The sequence below is a fragment of the Rhinopithecus bieti genome, unplaced genomic scaffold (assembly GCF_001698545.2).
Source record: "Rhinopithecus bieti isolate Rb0 unplaced genomic scaffold, ASM169854v2 scaffold_7681, whole genome shotgun sequence".
NCBI lineage: Eukaryota > Metazoa > Chordata > Mammalia > Primates > Cercopithecidae > Rhinopithecus > Rhinopithecus bieti.
The window spans coordinates 6,649,550-6,670,717 of NW_016806571.1; the positions used below are offsets into that span (position 1 = coordinate 6,649,550).

The 21,168-nt window shown below is 39.9% G+C and overlaps 1 protein-coding gene across 4 annotated transcripts in view; it reads left to right on the forward strand.

The window, feature by feature from the left end:
• The window catches only part of SPDYA (speedy/RINGO cell cycle regulator family member A), a 48,626-nt gene that overhangs the window by 25,402 nt on the left and 2,056 nt on the right, over positions 1–21,168 (forward strand). For 3 of the 4 annotated variants that reach the window (XR_001886539.1, XR_001886537.1, XR_001886538.1), the window contains 2 exons: positions 2,109–2,280; positions 12,465–12,729. Coding sequence is in view for 1 of the 4 variants with exons in the window: in XM_017877020.1 (XP_017732509.1) it covers positions 2,109–2,280; positions 12,465–12,760 (468 nt within the window). In the remaining 3 variants the exon portion in view is untranslated. Of the gene's footprint in view, positions 1–2,108; positions 2,281–12,464; positions 12,761–21,168 lie in introns of all 4 variants that reach the window. The other variant, XM_017877020.1, reaches the window with a different exon arrangement.

Consider the following 21,168-nt stretch of genomic DNA (forward strand, 5'->3'; position numbering starts at 1 on the left):
TTTTTTTTGTATTTTAGTAGAGACGGAGTTTCACCGTGTTAGCCAGGGTGGTCTCGATCTCCTGACCTTATGATCCACCCGCCTCAGCCTCCCAAAGTGCTGGGATTACAGGCGTGAGCCGCCGAGCCTGGCCAATCTTTGCTATTTTCTATCTATGTTTTTTTGGGCTGCATTTTAGATCATTTATTTAGATTTATCTCAGTTCACTAATTTTATCTTCAGCTTATGTCTAATATGCTAATTAATTTCATTATAAAACTTTGCATTTATAAAAGTTCTATTTTCTTATTTTTCAAATATACTTTTCCATTTATCATATTATCAAGGTACTTTTAATTTTTTTACATGTACTGGAAATAGTTATTCTTACATTTTGTGTCTATTCCATTACTTTCAGATTTCAGGGTCTCTTTCTGCTCTTGGTACCTTGTTCCCCTATGTGTTTTGTAGCATTTTTATTATAAGTTGCCTGTTTTTCTTGGAAAGTCATCTGTGAGACTTGTATTATTTCCAATGAGAAATCTACCCCATCCTAATCGTGGTGCCTGTGTTATCTAATATGTTATTTTTTCTCTGACTACTTTTAAGATTTACCCTTTATCACTGGTTTTGAGCAATTTGATTATGCTGTTCGTTGGTTTAATTTTCTTCATGTTTCATGTGCTTTGAGGTTCATTGAACTTCTTTGTAGGTTTATAGTTTTACTAAATTTCAAAAGTTTCAGCTGTTATTCCTTCAAATATCTTCTGTCCACCTGATTTTCTGTCTGCCCTATTCAGATTACAGAGCATTGAAAGAATCCTGCATTGTTATTGATACTGGCCTTCAGTCTCCAATTTCACCTATTCCTTGAAGTCCCACATCAAACTGATGCTCTGCTTATTTATTCCTAATTTTTTTTCTTTTCTTTTTTTTTTTTTTTTTTTTTTTTTTTTTTTTTTTGAGACAATCTCCCCCTGTCACCCACGCTGGAGTGCAGTGTTTCAATCTCAGTGGCTCACTGTAACCTCTGCCTTCCGGGTCCAAGTGATTCTCCTGCCTCAGCCTCCCAAGTAGCTGGGATTACAGGGGTGGGCCACCACGCCCAGATAATTTTTGTATTTTTAGTAGAGATAGGGTTTCACTGTGTTGGCCAGGCAGTTCTCCAACTCCTGGCCTCAAGCAGTCCGCCCACCTTGGCCTCCCAAAGTTCTGAGATTACAGGCGTGAGCCACCATGCCCGGCCCTCATCCTGTGTTTATGATTTTTGTTTCTTTTTTTTCTGTGTATTTCATCTTGAATAGTTTCTGTTGTGTCTTCAATTCACAGATGTTTTCTGTGTGGTATTTAATCTGCCATTAATCCCAATCAGTGTATTTTTCATTGTAGACATTGTAGTTTTCATCTCTAGAAGTACATTTTCAATATGTCTACTTAACTTTTTGAACAGAAATAGTTATACAGAATAGTTATAACTGTTTCAATGTCCTTATCTTTTATGTCAACCATGTCAACCATGGGTATCAGTTTGGGGTTGATTTTGATTGATTATTCTCCTTATGATGAGTCATGTTTTCCTGCTTCTGTGCCTACCTGCTCCCCATCAAGTATTTAGCAGAATACTGAGTTTCATATGTGTATAAGAAAATTACCTGAATCTGGGGAAAGATGTTAAGAAAAGATTAGGAGGAATACTGCCTAACATTCACATAGGGCTGCAAATAGTGGCTGTTCCCATCAGCCAGGCTGAAAAGATTCATAATTCATGGACCATTGAGAAGAGTACTCAGGAAGGTCTTGCTTCAGTAGTGAGGAATAACTAGCCCCAGACTGAACGTTGTTCCAGATCCACCTAAAAAATCATAAAAGCAACATCTGAAAGAATCAGACTATTTCAAAGTAATTTTAACTGCATCCCAGAACAAAGCTCAAGATTTGTAGGAATAAGAAATACCTAGAACCCAACAAGGTAAAATTAACTAAATCTCTATTTTTGAACTGCATTTCTTTAAGTAATGTTGAACACCTTTCATGTGTTTATAAGCCACTTTTATGTCTTTTGGTGTGTGTGAACTACCTGTTTCTGTCCCTTACCCATTTCTTTTTTGGGTTGTGATCTTCTTTGTTAGGTATCTGGCTAACACAGTTGAAGAAGATAAAGAAGAAACCAAGTATGAAATTTTTCCATGGGCTTTAGGGAAAAACTGGAGAAAATTGTTCCCTAATTTCTTAAAGTTAAGGGACCAGCTCTGGGACAGAATTGACTATAGGGCTATTGTAAGCAGGCGATGTTGTGAGGAGGTAAGAATTTTAAAAAAAACTTTACGTATGTAATTTTTGTGTTCTGTATATCTAATTATCCTTGTTTTTTAAATGTGCTTCTAATGTTTTGGTATTCTGGGGTTTTTTTTCTTTTCTTTTTTTAATATGTAGAGTAGACCATTGATCATTACCATGAATACAACTTGTGTATTACAATGTTGCTGTCTTATCACCATAACTAAAAACTGTCAGCCAGGCAAGCCGTGCTCACGGCTGTAGTCCCAGCACTTTGGGAGGCTGAGGCAGGTGAATCTCCTGAGGTCAGGAGTTTGAGACCAGCCTGGCCAATTATGGTGAAACCCCATCTCTACTAAAAATACAAAAATTAGGCCGGGTGCAGTGGCTCATGCCTGTAATCCCAGCACTTTGGGAGGCCAAGGTGGGCAGATAACGAGGTCAGGAGATCGAGACCATCTTGACTAACATGGTGAAACCCCGTCTCTACTAAAAATGCAAAAAAATTAGCCGAGCGTGGTGGCGGGCGCCTGTAGTCCCACCTACTCGGGAGGCTGAGGCAGGAGAATGGTGTGAACCCAGGAGGCGGAGCTTGCAGTGAGCATAGATTGCACCACTGCACTCCAGCCTGGGCGACAGAGCGAGACTCGTCTCTCAAAAAAAAAAAAAAAAAAAAAAAAAGGCCCGGGGCGCTGCCTGGCTCAAAGCCTGCCCTAATCCAGCACTTTGGCGAGGGCGAGACGCGTGCGGATCACGGAGCGGTCAGGCAGATCAAGACCATCCTGGCTAACACGGCTGAAACCGTCTCTACAAAAAAATACAAAAAACTAGCTGGGGGAGGTGGCGGGCCGCCTGTTAGTTCCCAGCCCTACTCGGGAAGGCTGAGGCAGGAGAATGACGTGAACCCGCGGAGGCCGCGAGCTTGCAGATGAAGCCTGAGATCGCCGCACCTGCCACTCCAGTCTGGGGCAGAGCGAGACTCCGTCTCAAAAAAAAAAAAAAAAAAGAAACAAAGAAAAAAATACAAAAAGTTAGCTAAATGCGGTGCCAGTGGCCTTGTAATCCCAGCTACTGGGGCGAGGCCTGAGGCCCAGTGGCAGAATCACTTAAACCCAGGGACCGCCGGAGGGCTTGCCGGCTAAGCCCTGAGATGCGGTCCACTGCTACTCCAGCCTTGCGGCCACAGCGTAAGGACTCCATCTCAAAAAACAAACAAAATTGTTATTTTCTATTTTTTCAGAGCAGCCTACTTTATAGTACGTTACTTTTTTTTTTGAGCACAGTCCCGCTCTGTCGTCCAGGCTGGAGTGCAGCTGCCTGCAATCTTGGGCTCACGCCAACCTCGTCCCTCTCCAGCGCTTCACACCATTCTTCTGCCTTCAGCCTCCCGAGTACTGCGCGACTACAGTGCACCCGCACCATGCCTAGCTAATTTTTGCTATTTTTAGTAGAGACAGGGTTTCAGTGCTGTAGGCCAGCGATGGGTCACTCGATCTCACTGACCTCGTGCCATCCACCCGGCCCCCTCAGCCCTCCCAAAGTGCTGCGGATTACGGTGGTGAGCCACCATGCCCGGCCTTATAGTAAGTGCTTTTATTTTAGTGTATTTCTTGGTGTCTAAAGGATTCATCAATATATTGAAAAGGCGTGATATGAACAGGACCAAAATACCTTATTTAGGCGATCAGAATAACACTGCGAGTTGAGCCTAATAATTTCTGCTCAATAAAGTATGTGAAATTTCAGCGCCTTCCCAAAATTGAAACTACTATTTAACACGTGTATTAAATGGTTACAATTTTAAAAATTTTTGGAAAATCATAACTCTTTTTCACAAGAATATATTGTTTCTGTTGAATGGCTAAATCTTTACTTATTAGGGATAAATCAGCCAGGACACTAAAAAATTTAAATTAATCAAGCTATTTTATTAAATGTTTCTTTGGTTTTAATAAAGTCAGCTATTTTCAAAACTACAGAAAATTCTAGGAGTAGAAAATTAAATGGGCGAAAGCAGCTGCGTCACTGCTAAGCTTTAGCTATTAGTATCAGAAAAAGTATGATAAATGTGGGCTAGTTGATATACTTGGCAAATCTTAAGATTTGCATAGAATTAACGTATTCATTAATATACATATGACTTAGGGGAGCCACTTAGTAAGTATCTACCCAGAAACTATATTATTTCTTTTAATTTTAAAAATGGCCGGTCGGGCGCCGGCTTGCGCTCAAGGCCTGTAATCCCAGCACTTTGGGGGAGGCCTGGAGGCGGGGCCGGATTCACGAAGCTTAAGGAGATGAGACCATCCTGGTATAACACGGTGAAATCCCGTCTCTACTAAAAATACAAGGAATTAGCCGGTGTGGTGGCGGGGCCTGTAGTCCCAGCTACTCAGGAGGCTGAGCAGGAGAATGGCGCGGAACCTGGGGGGCGGAGCTTGCTGTGAGCCGAGATCGCCCACTGCACTCCAGCCTGGGGCACCAGAGCAAGCACTCTGTCTCAAAAAAAAAAAAAAAAAAAAAAAAAATGGCAGCCAGGTACGGTAGCTCACATCTGTAATCCCAGCACTTTTGGAGGCTAAGGTGGCCTGGATCGCTTGAGTCCAGGAGTTCAAGACCAGCCTGGGTAACATGGCAAAACACCATCTCCACAAAAAATACAAAAAATTAGGTAGGTGTGGTGGTGCACACCTGTAGTTCTAGCTACTTGAGAGGCTGTGGTGTGAGAATCACCTGAGCCCAAGAGACTCAGGCTGCAGTGAGCCATGGTTATGCCACTGCACTCCAGCCTCAGCAACAGAGCAATACCCTGTCCCAAAAAATAAAAATAAAAAAGGCTTGAACAATAATAGCAGTATTACATCTATTAATTCCAGGCAGTAGGGATATGGATATTTGTTATATTATTCCTAATGCTTTTTCATAATTTTAAAATTTAGCAACATTTAAAATATATTTATAGAACTTGTTTTCCTCTTCAAAAGGTCACCTTATTTAAGTGAATTTAATTCCGTTATCCTTATCACAATACTTTGTTTCTTTCTGTAGCACTGAATAAAATTTGTAATTATTTATTTGCTTATCTATTGTCTAAACAATAAACTGTAAATGTAATGAAGTGAAAAATCTAGTACACTTCTAATATCTCCCATCTCTGTCCTCACACTTCAATTACAACAATCATGCATTATTCTCTTTTACTGAGAAAACAGAAGCAGAACAGACTGTCCACATGCTCACATCTTATCCTCCATCCTACCTACATGTGTACCCCTGTATTCTGCCTTCCCTTTGTTACTGTGAAAGAATGATCTTTGCTCCTATCCCAATCCATTCCCTCTACTTGTGCACTAGATCTCATCTTTTCTTGCTTTCTCAAGGACATCACATTCCAGTAAGTGTCCCCTTTCCAGCATTTCACATTTTTTATTTTATTGGATCACTGCCATCAGAATATAGAATTGCTCTAAGATATCCATCAATAAAATAAAAACGAAAACTTTATCCCCCAGCTACCACTACATTTCTCTGCTTTGCCTTCCTTATAACCAAACTCCTTGAAGAACTGCTTGTATTCTGTCTCTACTTCTGTTCTTTCCATTCTCTTTGAACCTGTTATATAAAGTCTTTTTTCCCTCATTCTGTAGAAACTTGTCAGGCCACCAAATATCTCTATATGGCCAAATCCCAAGGTTAATTTGTAGTCCTCAATCTACGCAATTTAGCAGCATTTGACACTATCCCTCATTTCTTCCTGAAACACTGTTTTCACTTGGTTTTGAGGATACCAGGTTTTTTTCAGTCACTTTTGCCAGTTCCTTTTTACCTCACCAACTTCATTAGAGTGTCCCAGGGCTTACTTAGGATCTCTTCTCCTTTCTATTGGTATTAACTTATTAGGTGACCCCATTCACTCTCAAGGCTTTAACACTAACAACTAATAATTTCTTCCAATTCCAGATCTGCATACCAAATCGCCTGTTGATATTTTTTGTCTAATTGATACCTCAAACTTAACATGCCTAAAATTGAACTCCTGACTCCTTGACACAGACCTCCAGATCTGCTCCTCCTGCAGTCTTCCACATATTCATAAGTAGCAACTCTATCATTTTAGTTGCTCAGGCCAAAACAATTATTTCCATTTACCCTTCTTTTTCTTATATTTGTACCTTGAAAAAATATCCAGCATCCTACCATTTCTCACCACCTCCACCACTAATACTGTACTTTTAAATTGTCACCTCTTGCCTCGATTATTGGCATAAGTTTCCAAATAGTCTCTCCCACCCCCCACCTTTTTTTTTTTTTTTTTTTTAAAGACAGGGTCTTACTCTGTTACCCAGGCAGGAGTGCAGTGGTGTGATCATGGCTCACTGCAGCCTTAACCTCCTAGACTCAAGTGATCTCCTGCCTTAGCCTCCCAAGTAGCTGAGACTATAGGCATGTGCCACCATGCCCAGCCAATTTATTTTTTGTAGAGATGAGGTCTCGCTATGTTGCCCAGGCTGGTCTCAAACTCCTGTGCCCAAGCAATCCTCCCACCTTGGCCTCCCAAAGTGCTGGGATTGCAGGTGTGAGCCACCATACGCAGCTATAATCTATTCTTCATACAGCTGCCAGAGTAATTTTTTTGGTAAGTCAAACCATGACTTCTGTATTCAAAAGCCTCCAGTATCTTCCAGCCATACATAGGGTAAAAGACAAAGTCCCTGTCATGGTCCAACATGGTCTATCAGCCCTCCTCTCTTATCTCTTTGATTTCATCTCAAATCTTTGCTCTTCCACTCAAGCTACACCAGCCTCCTTACCTCAAAGATACCAGTTACACTCCCATCTCATGGTCTTTGCACTTACTTTTCCCATAACCTAGAATGTTGTTCCCCAGATATCAGTATGCTTCACTTCCTAACTACATTCAGGATTCTGCTTAAATGTCACCTCAGAGAGACCTCTCCTTATCACGTTATATAGAGTAGTATCTCCCTCCATGGAATAGAAGTGCCCTCACAATTATGTTCAATTGAATTTTGACAAGGGTACCAAGAAAATTCAATTGGGAAAGTGTAGTCTTTTCAACAAATGGTGCTGGGACAACTGGATATCTACATGCAAAAGAATGAAGCCGAACCTCTGGTTCATACCATATATAAAAATTAACTCAAAATGGATCAAAGACCTAAATGTAAAACCTAAAACCATAAAACTCTTAGAAGAAAACATAGGGATAAGTCTTCATGACCTTGAATTAGGTTTCTTAGATGTGATACCAAAAGTAACAAGTAACAAAAGAAGATATAAAATAGACATCATCAAAATTAAAACCTTTTGTCCTTCAAAGGATACCAAGTGAAGAGATGACCTACAAAATGAAAAAAATGTTTTTGCAAGTCATCTATTTGATAAGGGTCTTGTATCTAGAAATATAAAGAGCTTTACAACTTAACAATAAAAAGACAATCAACTTAAAAAATGGGCAAAGAATCCAAATAGACATTTCTCCAAAGAAAGTATGCAAATTGCTAAAACATACACACACACACACACACACACACACACACTTGAAAAGATGTTCAACTTCATTAGCTGTCAGGAATTGCAAATCAAAAGCACCATGAGATATTACTTCACACCCACTATGATGGCTATAAACAAAAATAAAAGTATTGGAGAGGATGTGGAGATACTGGAACACTCATACACTTCTTATGGAAATGTAAAATGAGGAAGATGCTTTGCATAACAGTCTGGCAATTCCTCACAAGGCTAACATAAAGTTACCATATGACCCAGAAAGTCTAGTCCTAGCTATATATGCCAAAGGATAAAAACAAAACTATGTCCACACAAAAAACTTTAACATGAATGTTCATGGCATTATTCATAATAGCCAAAGTAGAAACAACATAAATGTCCATCAGCTGATAGAATGGATAAACAAAATAAGGTATATCCCTAAAATGAAATATTACTTGGCAATTAAAAGGAATGAAGTACCTGGTACAAACTACAATGCAGGTAACCTTGAAAAGATTATGCTACATAAAAGAAACCTGTCACAAAGGACAACATATTGTATGATTCAATTTATATGAAAGGTCCAGAATAGACAAATTCAGAGACAGAAAGTAGATTAGTAGTTACTATGGGTGACAGAAAGGAGAAAATGGAGTGTGATTGCTTTATAGAGTGATGAAAATGTTTCAAAATTGAGTGTGGTTATGGTTGCTCAACTCTGAATATATTGAATATCATTGAATTGTACATTTCAATTGGGTGAATTGTAAGGTATTTTAATTACATTTCAAAGCTGTTAAAATTAAAAGTAGATGCTCCTACTATTACTCTGTATTCCCTTTCTCAGTTCCAATTTTCCTCATAGCACTCAACCATCATATAACAGACTCCTTTTTACTTATTTATCTTGCTAACAAACTTTCTCCCACTAAAATATAGATTCCAAGAGAGCAGGATCTTTGTTTTGCTTTTGTTTGTTTTGTTTTGTTTTTGTTTTTGAGACAGGGTCTCATTCTGTTACCCAGGCTGCAGGCTACAGTGTGCAATCATAGCTCACTGCAACATTGAACTCCTGGGCTCAAGCAATCCTCCCACCTTGGCCTCCCAAAGTTCTGGGATTACAGACGTGAGCCACAGTGCCTGGCCCTATTTTTTTTTTTTTTTTTTTTTTAGACAGAGTTTCATTCTGTCACGCAGGCGGGAGTGCAGTGGCACAATCTCGGCTCACTGCAACCTCCACCTCCTGGGTTCAAGCAATTCTCCTGCCTCAGTCTCCCAAGTAGCTAGGATTATAGCTGGGATTACAGGCATGCGCCACCATACCCGGCTATTTTGTATTTTTAGTAGAGACAGGGTTTTCACCATGGTGGCCAGGCTGGTCTCAAACTCCTGAGCTTAAGTGATCCACCTGCCTCGGCCTCCCAAAGTGCTGGATTACAGGCGTGAGTGCCCAGCTTTATTTTGTTCTTATTCTATCTCCAGAGCCTAGAACTGTGCCTGACACATAGTGGGTAGTCAATAAATTATTTGTTGACTGATCAAATGAATGGAACTTCCAATTCTGTTTCATACCTTCTTATCCATGAAATAGGGAAACAATAAACTATAATTATTCACTGAGCTCACTTTGCACTGCCCCTTACTCCAGTGGCAGATAGAGAAGCTGTTCTTTGGCTGTTCCAACAAGGTACATTTGAATCATGTTGGAGTACAGAAAAGGTAACTGCCTAGTAGATTTTATCCTGTTCTGTTAAGTGTTCACTGGATAACTACTTTATGAATAACACACCAAGTTCAGTGCCCTGGGAGTTTATTGTAAAGAAGTATTATTTCACCCCATTCCCATTCCTGAAGTAGCAAGACATACAGTTGAAAATTTAACTATTCTATACATTTGTTACTGAAAGCCTAGCACACTGTCAAATGAAACATTTCTTTAGTCCCATATCCTAAAATAACCTCAAGTTAGGACAGTAGCTACAAACTAGCTTACAATAATAATACTTTACATTTGCACAGTGCTTTACAAATTATGAGTTTTCCCAGAAATTATCACACAAATAGCTGTGAGGGTGGTGGCATCCCCATTTCACAGCTAATGAAACTGAGGACCAAAGAGGCTGGGATTTACTCAAAATCATAGAAGTGGCAGAGCCAGAACATCTAATGACTTCCTAGCGTTCTCTTTTTTCTGTGACATCTAGCCTCCATATAAGCTTCTCATATTGGTTAGTTTAGAAAATGCATTTATATCTTGTCTTGGGAATTAAATAGCCTCAGTATTCTCTCCGTTTCACAGATGCAAAAACTGTGGCTTAGTAAGATTGTGATTTGTCCATGGCCATGAAGTTAATAAGTAGCAGACCCAATGTACTTAAACTTAGTGCTCTTTGCATTATACACCACTGACATAAGAAAGAACAAGTGCTGTCTTTTCAAATAATGAGTTTTGTAATTTTTCTCTTTTATTTTTTTAATCTTGGCTGCAAAGAAGCTAACAGCCAGGTATTATCCTTGACCACATCGACTCTTATTACATTTTATTACTGGCATGTCTGCTTTCCCCTTTTAGTCAAAATTTCCCTTTTGGGTCTAAATTCAATGAAATTTTTTCCCCCTTTTTTGTCAGCTGCCTCATTCTTTTTTGGAAAGAGATGGGGTGTGATTAAATTGGAAAATATATGTAGGGCTTCTCCAGAAAAGAGTGGACTATTTCTTTGTTTATTCCGATTTTTATCTTCTTACCTGATGATCTTATCAACAACTCCTTTGAGGTGGGATTTTATTACATTGGTGATGGCTTAATTTCTAAACTGGTTCACACATTAGGGAGGATGCCTATCTAATGAGAGAGTTAAGACTACACTTCCAGCCCCTTTCATGCATCATGGAGGGTGGCAATTTAATCAAGAAGTTTTTCTCTATTCCAGTTAATATTCTGGCCAAGATGCCACAATATCATCGTAGCTGAGTTCTTCACTATCTATTACTTGATTCCAGGTTAGGAATTTAGAAAGCAATGAGATAAGTAGTGTGTTTTGATAGAATAATCCAATGACAGTATGCAGAAGAGATCCAATATAGGGAATGTATTGGAAACTGCTAAACTTGCTATAGCTGGAAACAAGGGTGTGACGAAAATTGATAGCAGTGCTGAAGAAAATGAAACACATGTTAGAAATGTTAAAAAATTATAATTATCATTACCTGGTGACCAGTTGGATATAGGGTACATGGGAGAGGGAACTGTCAGTTTCAAATCTATATAACAGGAAGAGTAATGGGTTCCATAATGGAAATAAGGAAGGCTACAGAAGCAAACTGGATTCTTTGGGGAGATAAGGAATTTGGTATATAGACATGAATTTAAGGCAGTAACTGGATATAATTAAATGAATGGTCAACAGGTAGAGTAAAAGTCATTACATATAAATGATGCTTAGAGTATTTAAGAGATTCAAGGTGAAAGTAATATTAATACTTTTTAAGAACTTTCCAGGCACTGTTCTAAGTATTGCCCATGTATTAACTCTCACAATTCTTAGATCTGGCTAGGTAATCCCAGATAAGAAACTAAGGAACAGAGAGGTTAAGTGACTTCTCCAAGGACACACAATAATTAAAGCAGCACTCCAGTATTCAAACCAAGGCAGTCTGACTCCAGTCAGTGCTTTTTTTTATTTTTTTATTTTATTTTATTTTTTTATGCCTATATCTGTCTCCTCCCCATTCCTCCCCATTCTTCTCCCTGCCAGGGAGAGGAGAAGCTCACTGGGTTGGTTTTGAAAGTCAGTGCTTTTAACACCTATACTTTACTACCTCTTGAGATCACAGATAGGGAGAGTATATACACAGAAAAACAGAGGGCCAAGTATCAAATTTTAGGAACACTGTTGCCCAGGCTGGGTTTCGAACTCCTCAGCTCAAGCAATCCACCTGCCTCAGCCTTCTAAAGTGTTGGGATTACAGGCGTGAGCCACCGCACCCATTCCCATCTTTGCTATTTTTTTTCCTTTTTTTTTTTTTTTTTTTGAGATGGAGTCTCGCTCTGTCGCCCAGGCTTGAGTGCAGTGGGGTGATCTCTGCCCACTGCAAGCTCCACCTCCCAGGTTCATGCCACTCTCCTGCCTCAGCCTCCCGAGTAGCTGGGACTACAGGTACTCGCAACCACGCCCGGCTAATTGTTTTGTATTTTTAGTAGAGACGGGGTTTCACCATGTTAGCCAGGATGGTCTTGATCTCCTGACTTCGTGATCCACCCGCCTCAGCCTCCCAAAATGCTGGGATTACAGGCGTGAGCCACCGCGCCTGGCCAATTAATTGTTTTTTAACCCAATACATTCCAAAGTTAAGAATTACATATTGTTTTGGAGTAACTGTATTATCTTTCCCAAACTTAGAATATTCAGAATTGAAAAATAAATACCCCGATAACCTGGAAGTTTGCTTCAGTCCTATTTCCTGTTTAAAATAATTTACTTTGTCGATTATTGTCTTAAAGATCCAAGCAATGAGTCACTTTTTAGTGATGATCCTCCCAGCCTTATCTGGTAGTGTTTTGTTTCATAAATCAGCAATTTGGATTTTATCTTCACTTTAGAGACAGTTGTTCTTGAGTTATAATTTTTGAACTCAATTTTAGTAAATTTTGAAATATTACTAAAATTCTAAAAGTAAGCTTTCCATTATAGGTTATGGCCATTGCACCAACCCATTATATCTGGCAAAGAGAACGCTCTGTTCATCACAGTGGAGCTGTCAGAAACTACAACAGAGATGAAGTTCAGCTGCCCCGGGGACCTAGTGCCACACCAGTAGATTGTTCACTCTGTGGTAAAAAAAGAAGATATGTTAGACTGGGATTGTCTTCATCATCATCTTTATCCAGTCATACATCAGGGGTGACAGAAAAACATTCTCAGGAGTCATACAACTCACTGTCAATGGACAAAATAGGTGATCCTTCTCAAGCTTATACCAGTTCTCAAGATATGATTTAGTAATATGCCAGAATTAGATTTATGCATGTTGTTTACTGAGCTCTAGTCAGTCCTTGCTGGCAGGGATACATAATAATTTATATACTTCAACAATATGAGTTAAATTAATCTTGAAACTTTCTCCCCTTTCAGTTACTTTTTGTCTTGTGTCCATATCTGTTTTGTGGTGACCCAACTAAACAGATTTTTAATGTGACCTATGTTCCTTCTGTATACTTTTCTAACAAAATTAGAACCATACTATATCTGGGCTTGCTTTTTTCACTTATACAAAGTATTTTCCTATGTCATTACTGAGTCCTCCAAAACCAGTTTCTTTTTTTTTTTTTTTGAAACAGAGTCTGACTCTGTTGCCCAGGCTGGAGTGCAGTAGGACAGTCTCTGCTCACTGCAGCCTCCACCTCCCGGGTTTGGCTGATTCTCATGCCTCAGCCTCCTAAGTATCTGGGATTACAGACATGTGCCACCATGCCCAGATATTTTTTGTGTTTTTAGTAGTGAGGGGTTTCACCATGTTGGCCAGGCTGGTCTCGAACTCCTGGCCTCAAGTGATCTGTCTTCCTTGGCCTCCTAAAATGCTGGGATTATGGGTGTGAGCTACCGCACCCAGCCCAAAACCTGATTTTTAATTCTGACGTGGTATAAGTACCATAATTTCTTTATATATTTCATTTTGTTGGGATTTAAGTGGCTTTCAGCAATAGTGTATTAATTAGAAAAGAATCTTATTAGCTGGAAAAAATACAACTGCATCATAATTTCACTCAAATTATTTTTATATATAATATCTGACATTTATTTTCTAGAAATGTCTAGAAATAGCACTAGAATAATATTCTACTACTATCAGTGATCCTTTCTATTACAAAGCCTTCCAGGTTTTCACCCATCTCAAGACAGGGCGGACAGATTTTTCATGGTCCTTTCTAATTCTATCATGAGAGATTAACACACCTGCATTATTTCAGAATTTTACCAATTTGTTTTTACCACAAAGAGATTAATAGTGGCTACTGAAGCTTTACTAAGGGAGAAACTAGACTGTAAGATTCTTGAAGGTAGGGGTTATGCCTCAGTCATTGTTCTATTTCTTGGCCATAGTAATCACTCAACAAATTTGCACTGCAGTATAGTCTCTTCCTTTTCAACATCTTCAGGCATATTTTTTATTATGCTGAGGCAAGAGGATCACTTGAGACCAGGAGTTTGAGACCATCCTGGGAAACACAGCAAGACCCCATCTATTTAAAAAAAATTGTCTTTTAGCATCCTTCCTCTCCCAGCTTCCTTTACTCTTTGATCCTTATAATAGGTAAGCTTTACTGAATGTTTACAATGTCCAAGGCAATATATAATGCATTTTGTATTCATAATATCATTTAATATTCACAGCCAACTTCAGGGTGAATACTATACCTCTACTCAGCAGATAAGGAAACTAAAGCTTAGAGAAGTTAAATAATTTGCCCAAAGAACTGGAGTGACATGTGAACCCAGGTCTCTGACTCAAAACTAGAGCCTGAATTCCTAAATATTATGGTCTACTGCCCTTTTGATGCAATCCTGCCGTTGGCAGTGAAAATAAGCTGCCACAGAAGCCTTCTAGCCGACTACTAAGGAAGTGGCAAAAGCATTAAGAACCAAGTCCCTGCTGAAAGGCTACATGAAGTGAGCTGGGAGAGAATTCCAAGAATTTGAACAGATATTTACAGAAAGCAAAAGAGAAGCAATTATACGTATTTTATTCAGACCAACCACTGTAGATATCAACGGTAATAACACTCCATAGTATAGGCCTTGACATCTCAACAGGAAATTTGAGTGCACCCAGGGAAGAGGGGGCTCTGCCAGTCAGTATACTTTGGAGAAAAAATAAAGGTCTTTGAGGGACTGTGGATGAAAAGTGGGGTATTAACTTAGGGGAGTTGTAGAAGGAACTGTGTGCTTTCATCCTTTCACTGGGTGAAAGCCATGATTTAGGATTTATAGGTCCTATACAGAAAAGAACAAATATTTACCCATAGCCATTTTGTTCTGAGTATTAACCCATGGTTAACTGTAAAACTCTTTGTTTCAGGATGTCAGAGGGTAAGCAATACAAAGGAAAATTGATTGTACACATATTTTACTGGTAAAAATATACATTCATTTTCCTCCTATAGTTTTAATGGAGAGTGAGCTCATTGGGAGTAGAGGGGAGAGTGCAGGATAATAGGGACACACGATGCTACAGGAGTGGGATGAGTCTCTCACTGCCTAAACCGCTGCTGAGTTAGTGACCTCTACTAGCAAACTTTTCTTCCTCCAGTCCACCTAAGGTTGGAATCATCTGATAGTATGTGGTTGCAAAAAACTGAATTCAGCATTCTTCAAGAAAGACACAAAAAGTTTATGCTCTGCTTTAGACTTCTGTGCTAAACTTAGCATAGATGGTGATCAGTGCTTCCACCTTTCTTTCAAACACAAGCAAGCAACTCCTCAATTTGCAGATAAAGACATATTTTCCTACCTTAAAATATTTTTTGTTAAAAACAACACATTTAAATAAAAGTTTTAGATAAACATGTTTATGACATTTATTAAGAACAAACTGTTTTTCAATTTGACAAGGTGGGGTATAAATACTGTCAAAAATTTGACTTTTGGGGCTGGACATGGTGGCTCGTGCCTGTAATCCCAGCACTTTGGGAGGCCAAGAGGGGGCAGATCACCTGAGGTCAGGAGTTCTAGACTAGCCTGGCCAAGATGGTAAAACCCTGTCTCTAATAAAAATACAAAAATTAGCTGGGCATGGTGGTGCATGCCTGTAATCCCAGCTACTCGGGAGGCTGAGACAGGAGAATCGCTTGAACCTGGGAGGTGGAGGTTGCAGTGAGCCGAGATGGTGCCACTGTACTCCAGCCTGTGTGAAAAGAGCAAAACTTTGTCTCAAAAAAAAAAATAATAATTTTAAAAAATGACTTTTGGGAACGATAGAGGAAGCATTCTTTTTTTTTTTTTAGATGAAACATTCTTTACATATTTATATACATGACAATCACCAATCACATGCTAGATACTTAATCTCATTTAACACCCAACCCCCTAAGAAATCTTGAAGTGGCATTATTATATTCATTTTACTGATGAAAAAATAAACTCAGAAAAGTCACACCATTACCAGGTAAAACAATAACAGAAACAAGATGGGAACCCAGTTCTATCTGAATATATAACATATTTTTATAATAACTAAACTACAATTATTTCTCCTTACCGAATGCTGTTGTAAGCTTTATGATGCCTGGGCTGGTCCATGTGAAACATAGATATATATTATGTATTATCTGAGGACCCATGAGATTTTAAAGCGAAGTCAAGGGAAAAAATATATACCAAGGTTTAGCCTTGGATCATATAGGGAGGCATGTAACATTCCAACTGTTAAATAATCTAAAAACCAAATAATTTTTCCTCAAAAATAAATCATTCTTTGAATTTTCTTACTTATTTTTGTCATTACCACTGTTCTAGTCATCCAGGTTTAAAATTCTTACACTTAATGAAGGCATAATTAGGGCATATAAGTTAATAATGTGATAAGGGCTATGCAAAGTATATGATCAATATTGAGGAGCACAACAGATTTCAGAATTCTGTGGGGTGAGAGGTTTGGTAAAGGTTTTTCAAAGTAAGATATTAGCTGGGCATTGACTGAGTCCTGTTTTACCCAGAGAATTAAGGGAAGAGTCTTCTGAATAGCAGACAGAAGTTCGAAAATACAGCTGGTCCTTGACTTACCAATGGTTGCTATACGCATTCAGTGGAAAGCTGTATAATGGTCTCTCTTGATGCTGGGCAGAGGCAGTGAGCTAGCTGCAGCTTCCAGGCAGCCATGAAATCATGAGAGTAAACAACTAATTTTTGACAGTGTACTGTATTGCCAGATGATGCTGCCCAACTGTAGCCTAATGTAAGTGTTCTGAGCACATTAAGGTAGGCTAGGCTAAGCTGTGATGTTCGGTGGTTAGCTGTATTACATGCATCTTTTTAAAAATATTTTTTGCCGGGTGCGGTGGCTCACCTCTGTAATCCCAACACTTTGGGAGGCCAAGGCAGATGGATCACCTGAGGTCAGGAGTTCGAGACCAGACTGACCAATATGGTGAAACCCTGTCACTACTAAAAATACAAAATTTAGCTGGGCGTGGTGGTGGGCGCCTGTAGTCCCAGTTACTCGGGAGGCTGAGACAGGAGAACTGCTTGAACCCGGGAGGCAGAGGTTGCAGTGAGCCAAAATCATGCCCCTGCACTCCAGCTGGGGCAACAGAGTGAGACTCCATCTCAAAAAAGAAAAAAAATAAAATAAAATGTTTTAAAATAGAGATGGGGTCTCACTACATTGCCCAGGCTGGTCATGAACTCCTGGCCTTAAACAATCCTCCACCTCTGCCTCCCAAAGTGCTGGGATTACAAGTGTGAGCTACTGTGCCCAGCCAAATGCTTTTTTTCCCCACCAGACAGGATCTTGCTCTGTCACCTGGACTGGAGTGTAGTAATGTGATCATGGCTCACTGTAGCCTCAACCTCCTCTGATTCAAGTGATCCTCCTACCTCAGCCTCCTGAGTAGTTGGCACTACAGGCATGTGCCACCATGCCCAGCTTTTTTTTTTTTTTTTTTTTTTTTTTTTTTTTGTAGAAACTTCCTATGTTGCCCAGACTGGTGCTGGTCTCGGACTCCTAACCTCAAGCAATCCTCCCACCTTGGCCTCTCAAAGTGCTGGGGTTACAGATGTAAATCACTGCACCTGGCCCAAATGCATTTTTTACTTAATGATATCTTCAAGTCACAAGTGTTTATTAGGACATAACTGCATTTTAAGTCAAAAAGTCTCAATATATACATTTTTCTCTCTGCATCCAATGAATTACTAGCTTATCTGGTTCTTCTTTCATAATATTTTCTTTGTTTCTTTGTTTGAGATGGAGTTTTGCTCTTGTTGCCCAGGCTGGAGTGCAATGGTGCGATCTCAGCTCACTGCAACCTCCGTCTCCCAGGCTCAGGCAATTCTTGTGCCTCAGCCTCCCCAGTAGCTGGGATTACAGGCATGCTCCACCACACCCAGCTAATTTTTATATTTTTAGTAGAGACAGGGTTTCACTATGTTGGCTAGGCTGGTCTCGAACTCCTGACCTCAGGTGATCCACCTGTCTCAGCCTTCCAAAGTGCTAGGCTTATAGGCGTGAGCCACCCCACCCGAACTGTCTGCTCATTTTCTACTATTAATCACCTTATATATGTATTACTATGAAAGCTCTGATTTAACAGTTTTTTCCTCCAGTTAAATTCTCATAGACGCCACTAACAGATTAACTTAAAATATCTTTTACATGACTATAGAAACTTCAGAAGTTCCCACTGCCTCTGAAAATGTGAAGTTCAAAATGAAAGCCTCCCACAATCCCAGAACTATATACTATGTATACCTAAATTTCCCTCTAGAACAACCAAGTCAACAGACAAACCAATACATGATCCTTGGCTGGGCATGGTGGCTCACGCCTGTAATCCCAGCACTTTGGGAGGCTGAATCAGGCAGATCACTTGAGGTCAGGAGCTCGAGACCAGCCTGGCCAACATGGTGAAACCCTGTCTCTACTAAAAATAGAAAAATTAGCCAGGCATGTTGGTGGTGCATGCCTGTAATTCCAGCTACTCCAGAGGCTGAGGCAGGAGAATCGCTTGAACCTGAGAGGTGGAGGTTGCAGTGAGCTGAGATTGCACCACTGCACTCCAGCCTGGGTGACAGCGAGATGCTGTCTCAAAAAACAAAAACATGATCCAGTGTAGGCTTAAAGATATCAGGAAACTTCTAGTGACTATTTACTGGGTATAAAAGGTAGGGCCCCTGGAAGGCATTGGGATGACAGTTTTCAGTCAGTCTCAAATATTTAGTTTACAGGACAGCCAGACATGGACATAGAAAACTAACATTAGAAGGTATCTGTCCCATAAACCAGACTGTAAACACACTTATTGTTTGGAGGAGGGCTGGAGAAAGGGCTTAAGCTGGGCCTTGATTGACTAGAATGGACAACTACCAAAGAAAAAGAAGAGAAATAGAAGAAAACTACAAAAAACAAAACAAAACAGTGTGGGGTGGGGAACTGAGGGGAAATGGATACTGTTCAAAAGGTCCTGTTCAATTCAACATCTACTGAGCACCATGTGCCAAACAGAAACTAAGTATTCTCTAAGAAACAGGAGTGAAGGGCAGAACTTTTCTTGGCTCTTTAAGCCAGCCCCTTCTCAAAGTAGACAATCGGGGACTGACACATAATAGGCATTCAAAGCATTAAATGAATGACATAATTTCATTACTAGCTAAATAGAAGGGTAGAAGAAAAGGGAATATTTCCATGATGGAATTAAAAAATAGACGTCAGGCCAGGCATTGTGGCTCATGCCTGTAATCCCAGCAGTTTGGGTGGCTGAGCCAGGTGGATCACCTGAAGTCAGGAGTTTGAGATCAGCCTGGCCAACATGGTGAAACCCTATCTCTACTAAAAATACAAAAATTAGCCAGGCATGGTAGCGTGTGCCTGTAATCCCGGCTACTTGGGAGGCTAAGGCAGGAGAATTGCTTGAACCTAGGAGGCAGAGGTTGCAGTGAGCCAAGACCGTGCCATTGCACTCCAGTCTGGGTGACAGGGTGAGACTCTGTCTCAAATAGAAGCACTTCAGAGCTTCTGTATAGTCATGTGCTACATAATGACATTTCACTCAAGGTGGGACTGCATACAGGATGGTGTTCCCCTAAGATTATAATAGCCGGGCATGGTGGCTCACACCTGTAATCCTAGAACTTTGGGAGGCTGAGGCAGGTGGACGGATCACTTAAGGTCAGGAGTTTGAGACCAGCCTGGCTAACATGGTGAAACCCTGTCTCCTAAAAAGATACAAAAATTAGCCGGGCATGATGGCACATGCCTGTAGTCCCAGATACTCGGGAGGCTGAGACAGGAGAATTGCTTGAACCCAGGAAGTGGAGGTTGCAGTGAGCCAAGATCGTACTACTGCACTCCAGCCTGGGCAACAGAGCAAGACTCTGTCAAAAAAAAAAAAAAAAAAAAAGAAGGAAAAGAGAGAAAGAAAAGGTTATAATGGATCTGAAAAATTCCTATCACCTACTGACATCATAGCCCTGTAGTGCAACACATTACCTTTTTTGTGTTTAGATACACACATACTTACCATTGTCTTATAAATGCCTATGGTAGTTAGTACAGTAACATGCTATCCAGGTTTGCAGTCTAGGAGCAGTAGGCTATACCATATAACTTAGGTGTGTAGTAGGCTATACACCTCGGTTTGTGTAAGTACACTCTATAATGTTCACAAAATGATGAAACTGCCTAACTATGCATTTATCAGAATGTATTGCCACTGTTAAGCAATGTATAACTGTATCTGGAAATGTTATAAAAGCTATAAAGGCATCATTATTATATAAATGTTCAGCTAGTTATCATACAGAAATATAACACCAGAATATTCTGCTCCTGATTCAATCACTTGTCTAAATGCAGCCAGAATGATTTTCAAAACACAGATCTAAACATGTCACCCCTTACTTAAATTCTTCAATGGCATCCCATTTTTCTTAGGATAGACCAATCCCTTCACAGGTATGTAAGAACTTGCATGGCCTCATCCCTATCTATCCAGTCTTTTCCACTCGACCCCAGCATCACTTTTTATTCCCATTTTCCCTGCTGTAGTTAATTCCTACTTACCATTCAGGTCTCAGCTCAACTGTCACTTGCTAGAGCAAAGTCCCCCATTATGGTTACTCATAGTACCTTGTACTTCTTTGGGGGGAATTTATAACAGTTTTAGTTTTATATCTGTGTGACTATTTAATGTCAAGCTCTATCATAGACTGTAAACTCTAAAAGGCAGAGATTTTAAATGTTCTACGTTCTGTAATACGTTATTTAATAAAAAATTTACACACATGTATAATTTTAAATACTTCTAGCCTAAGAGATAAATCTAGGAATGGCAGCATTTATCCTCCAAGGCATTACTATTTTACAGCCCATAAAAGAGGCCGGGCATGGTGGCTCCACACCTATAATCCCAGCACTTTGGGAGGTCAAGGCAGAAGGATTGCTTGAGCCTAGGAGTTTGAGACCAGCCTGGGCAACATGACAAAACCCCGTCTCTACCAAAAACCCCACAAAAATTAGCTGGGTGTGGTGGCATGTGCCTGTAGTCCAACTACATGGGAAGCTGAGGTGGGAGGCTTGCTTGATCCTGGGAGATTGAGGCTGCAATGAGCCATGATCATGCTACTGCACTGCAGCCTGTGTGACAGAATGAAAACCTGTCTCAAAAAAAAAAAAAAAAAA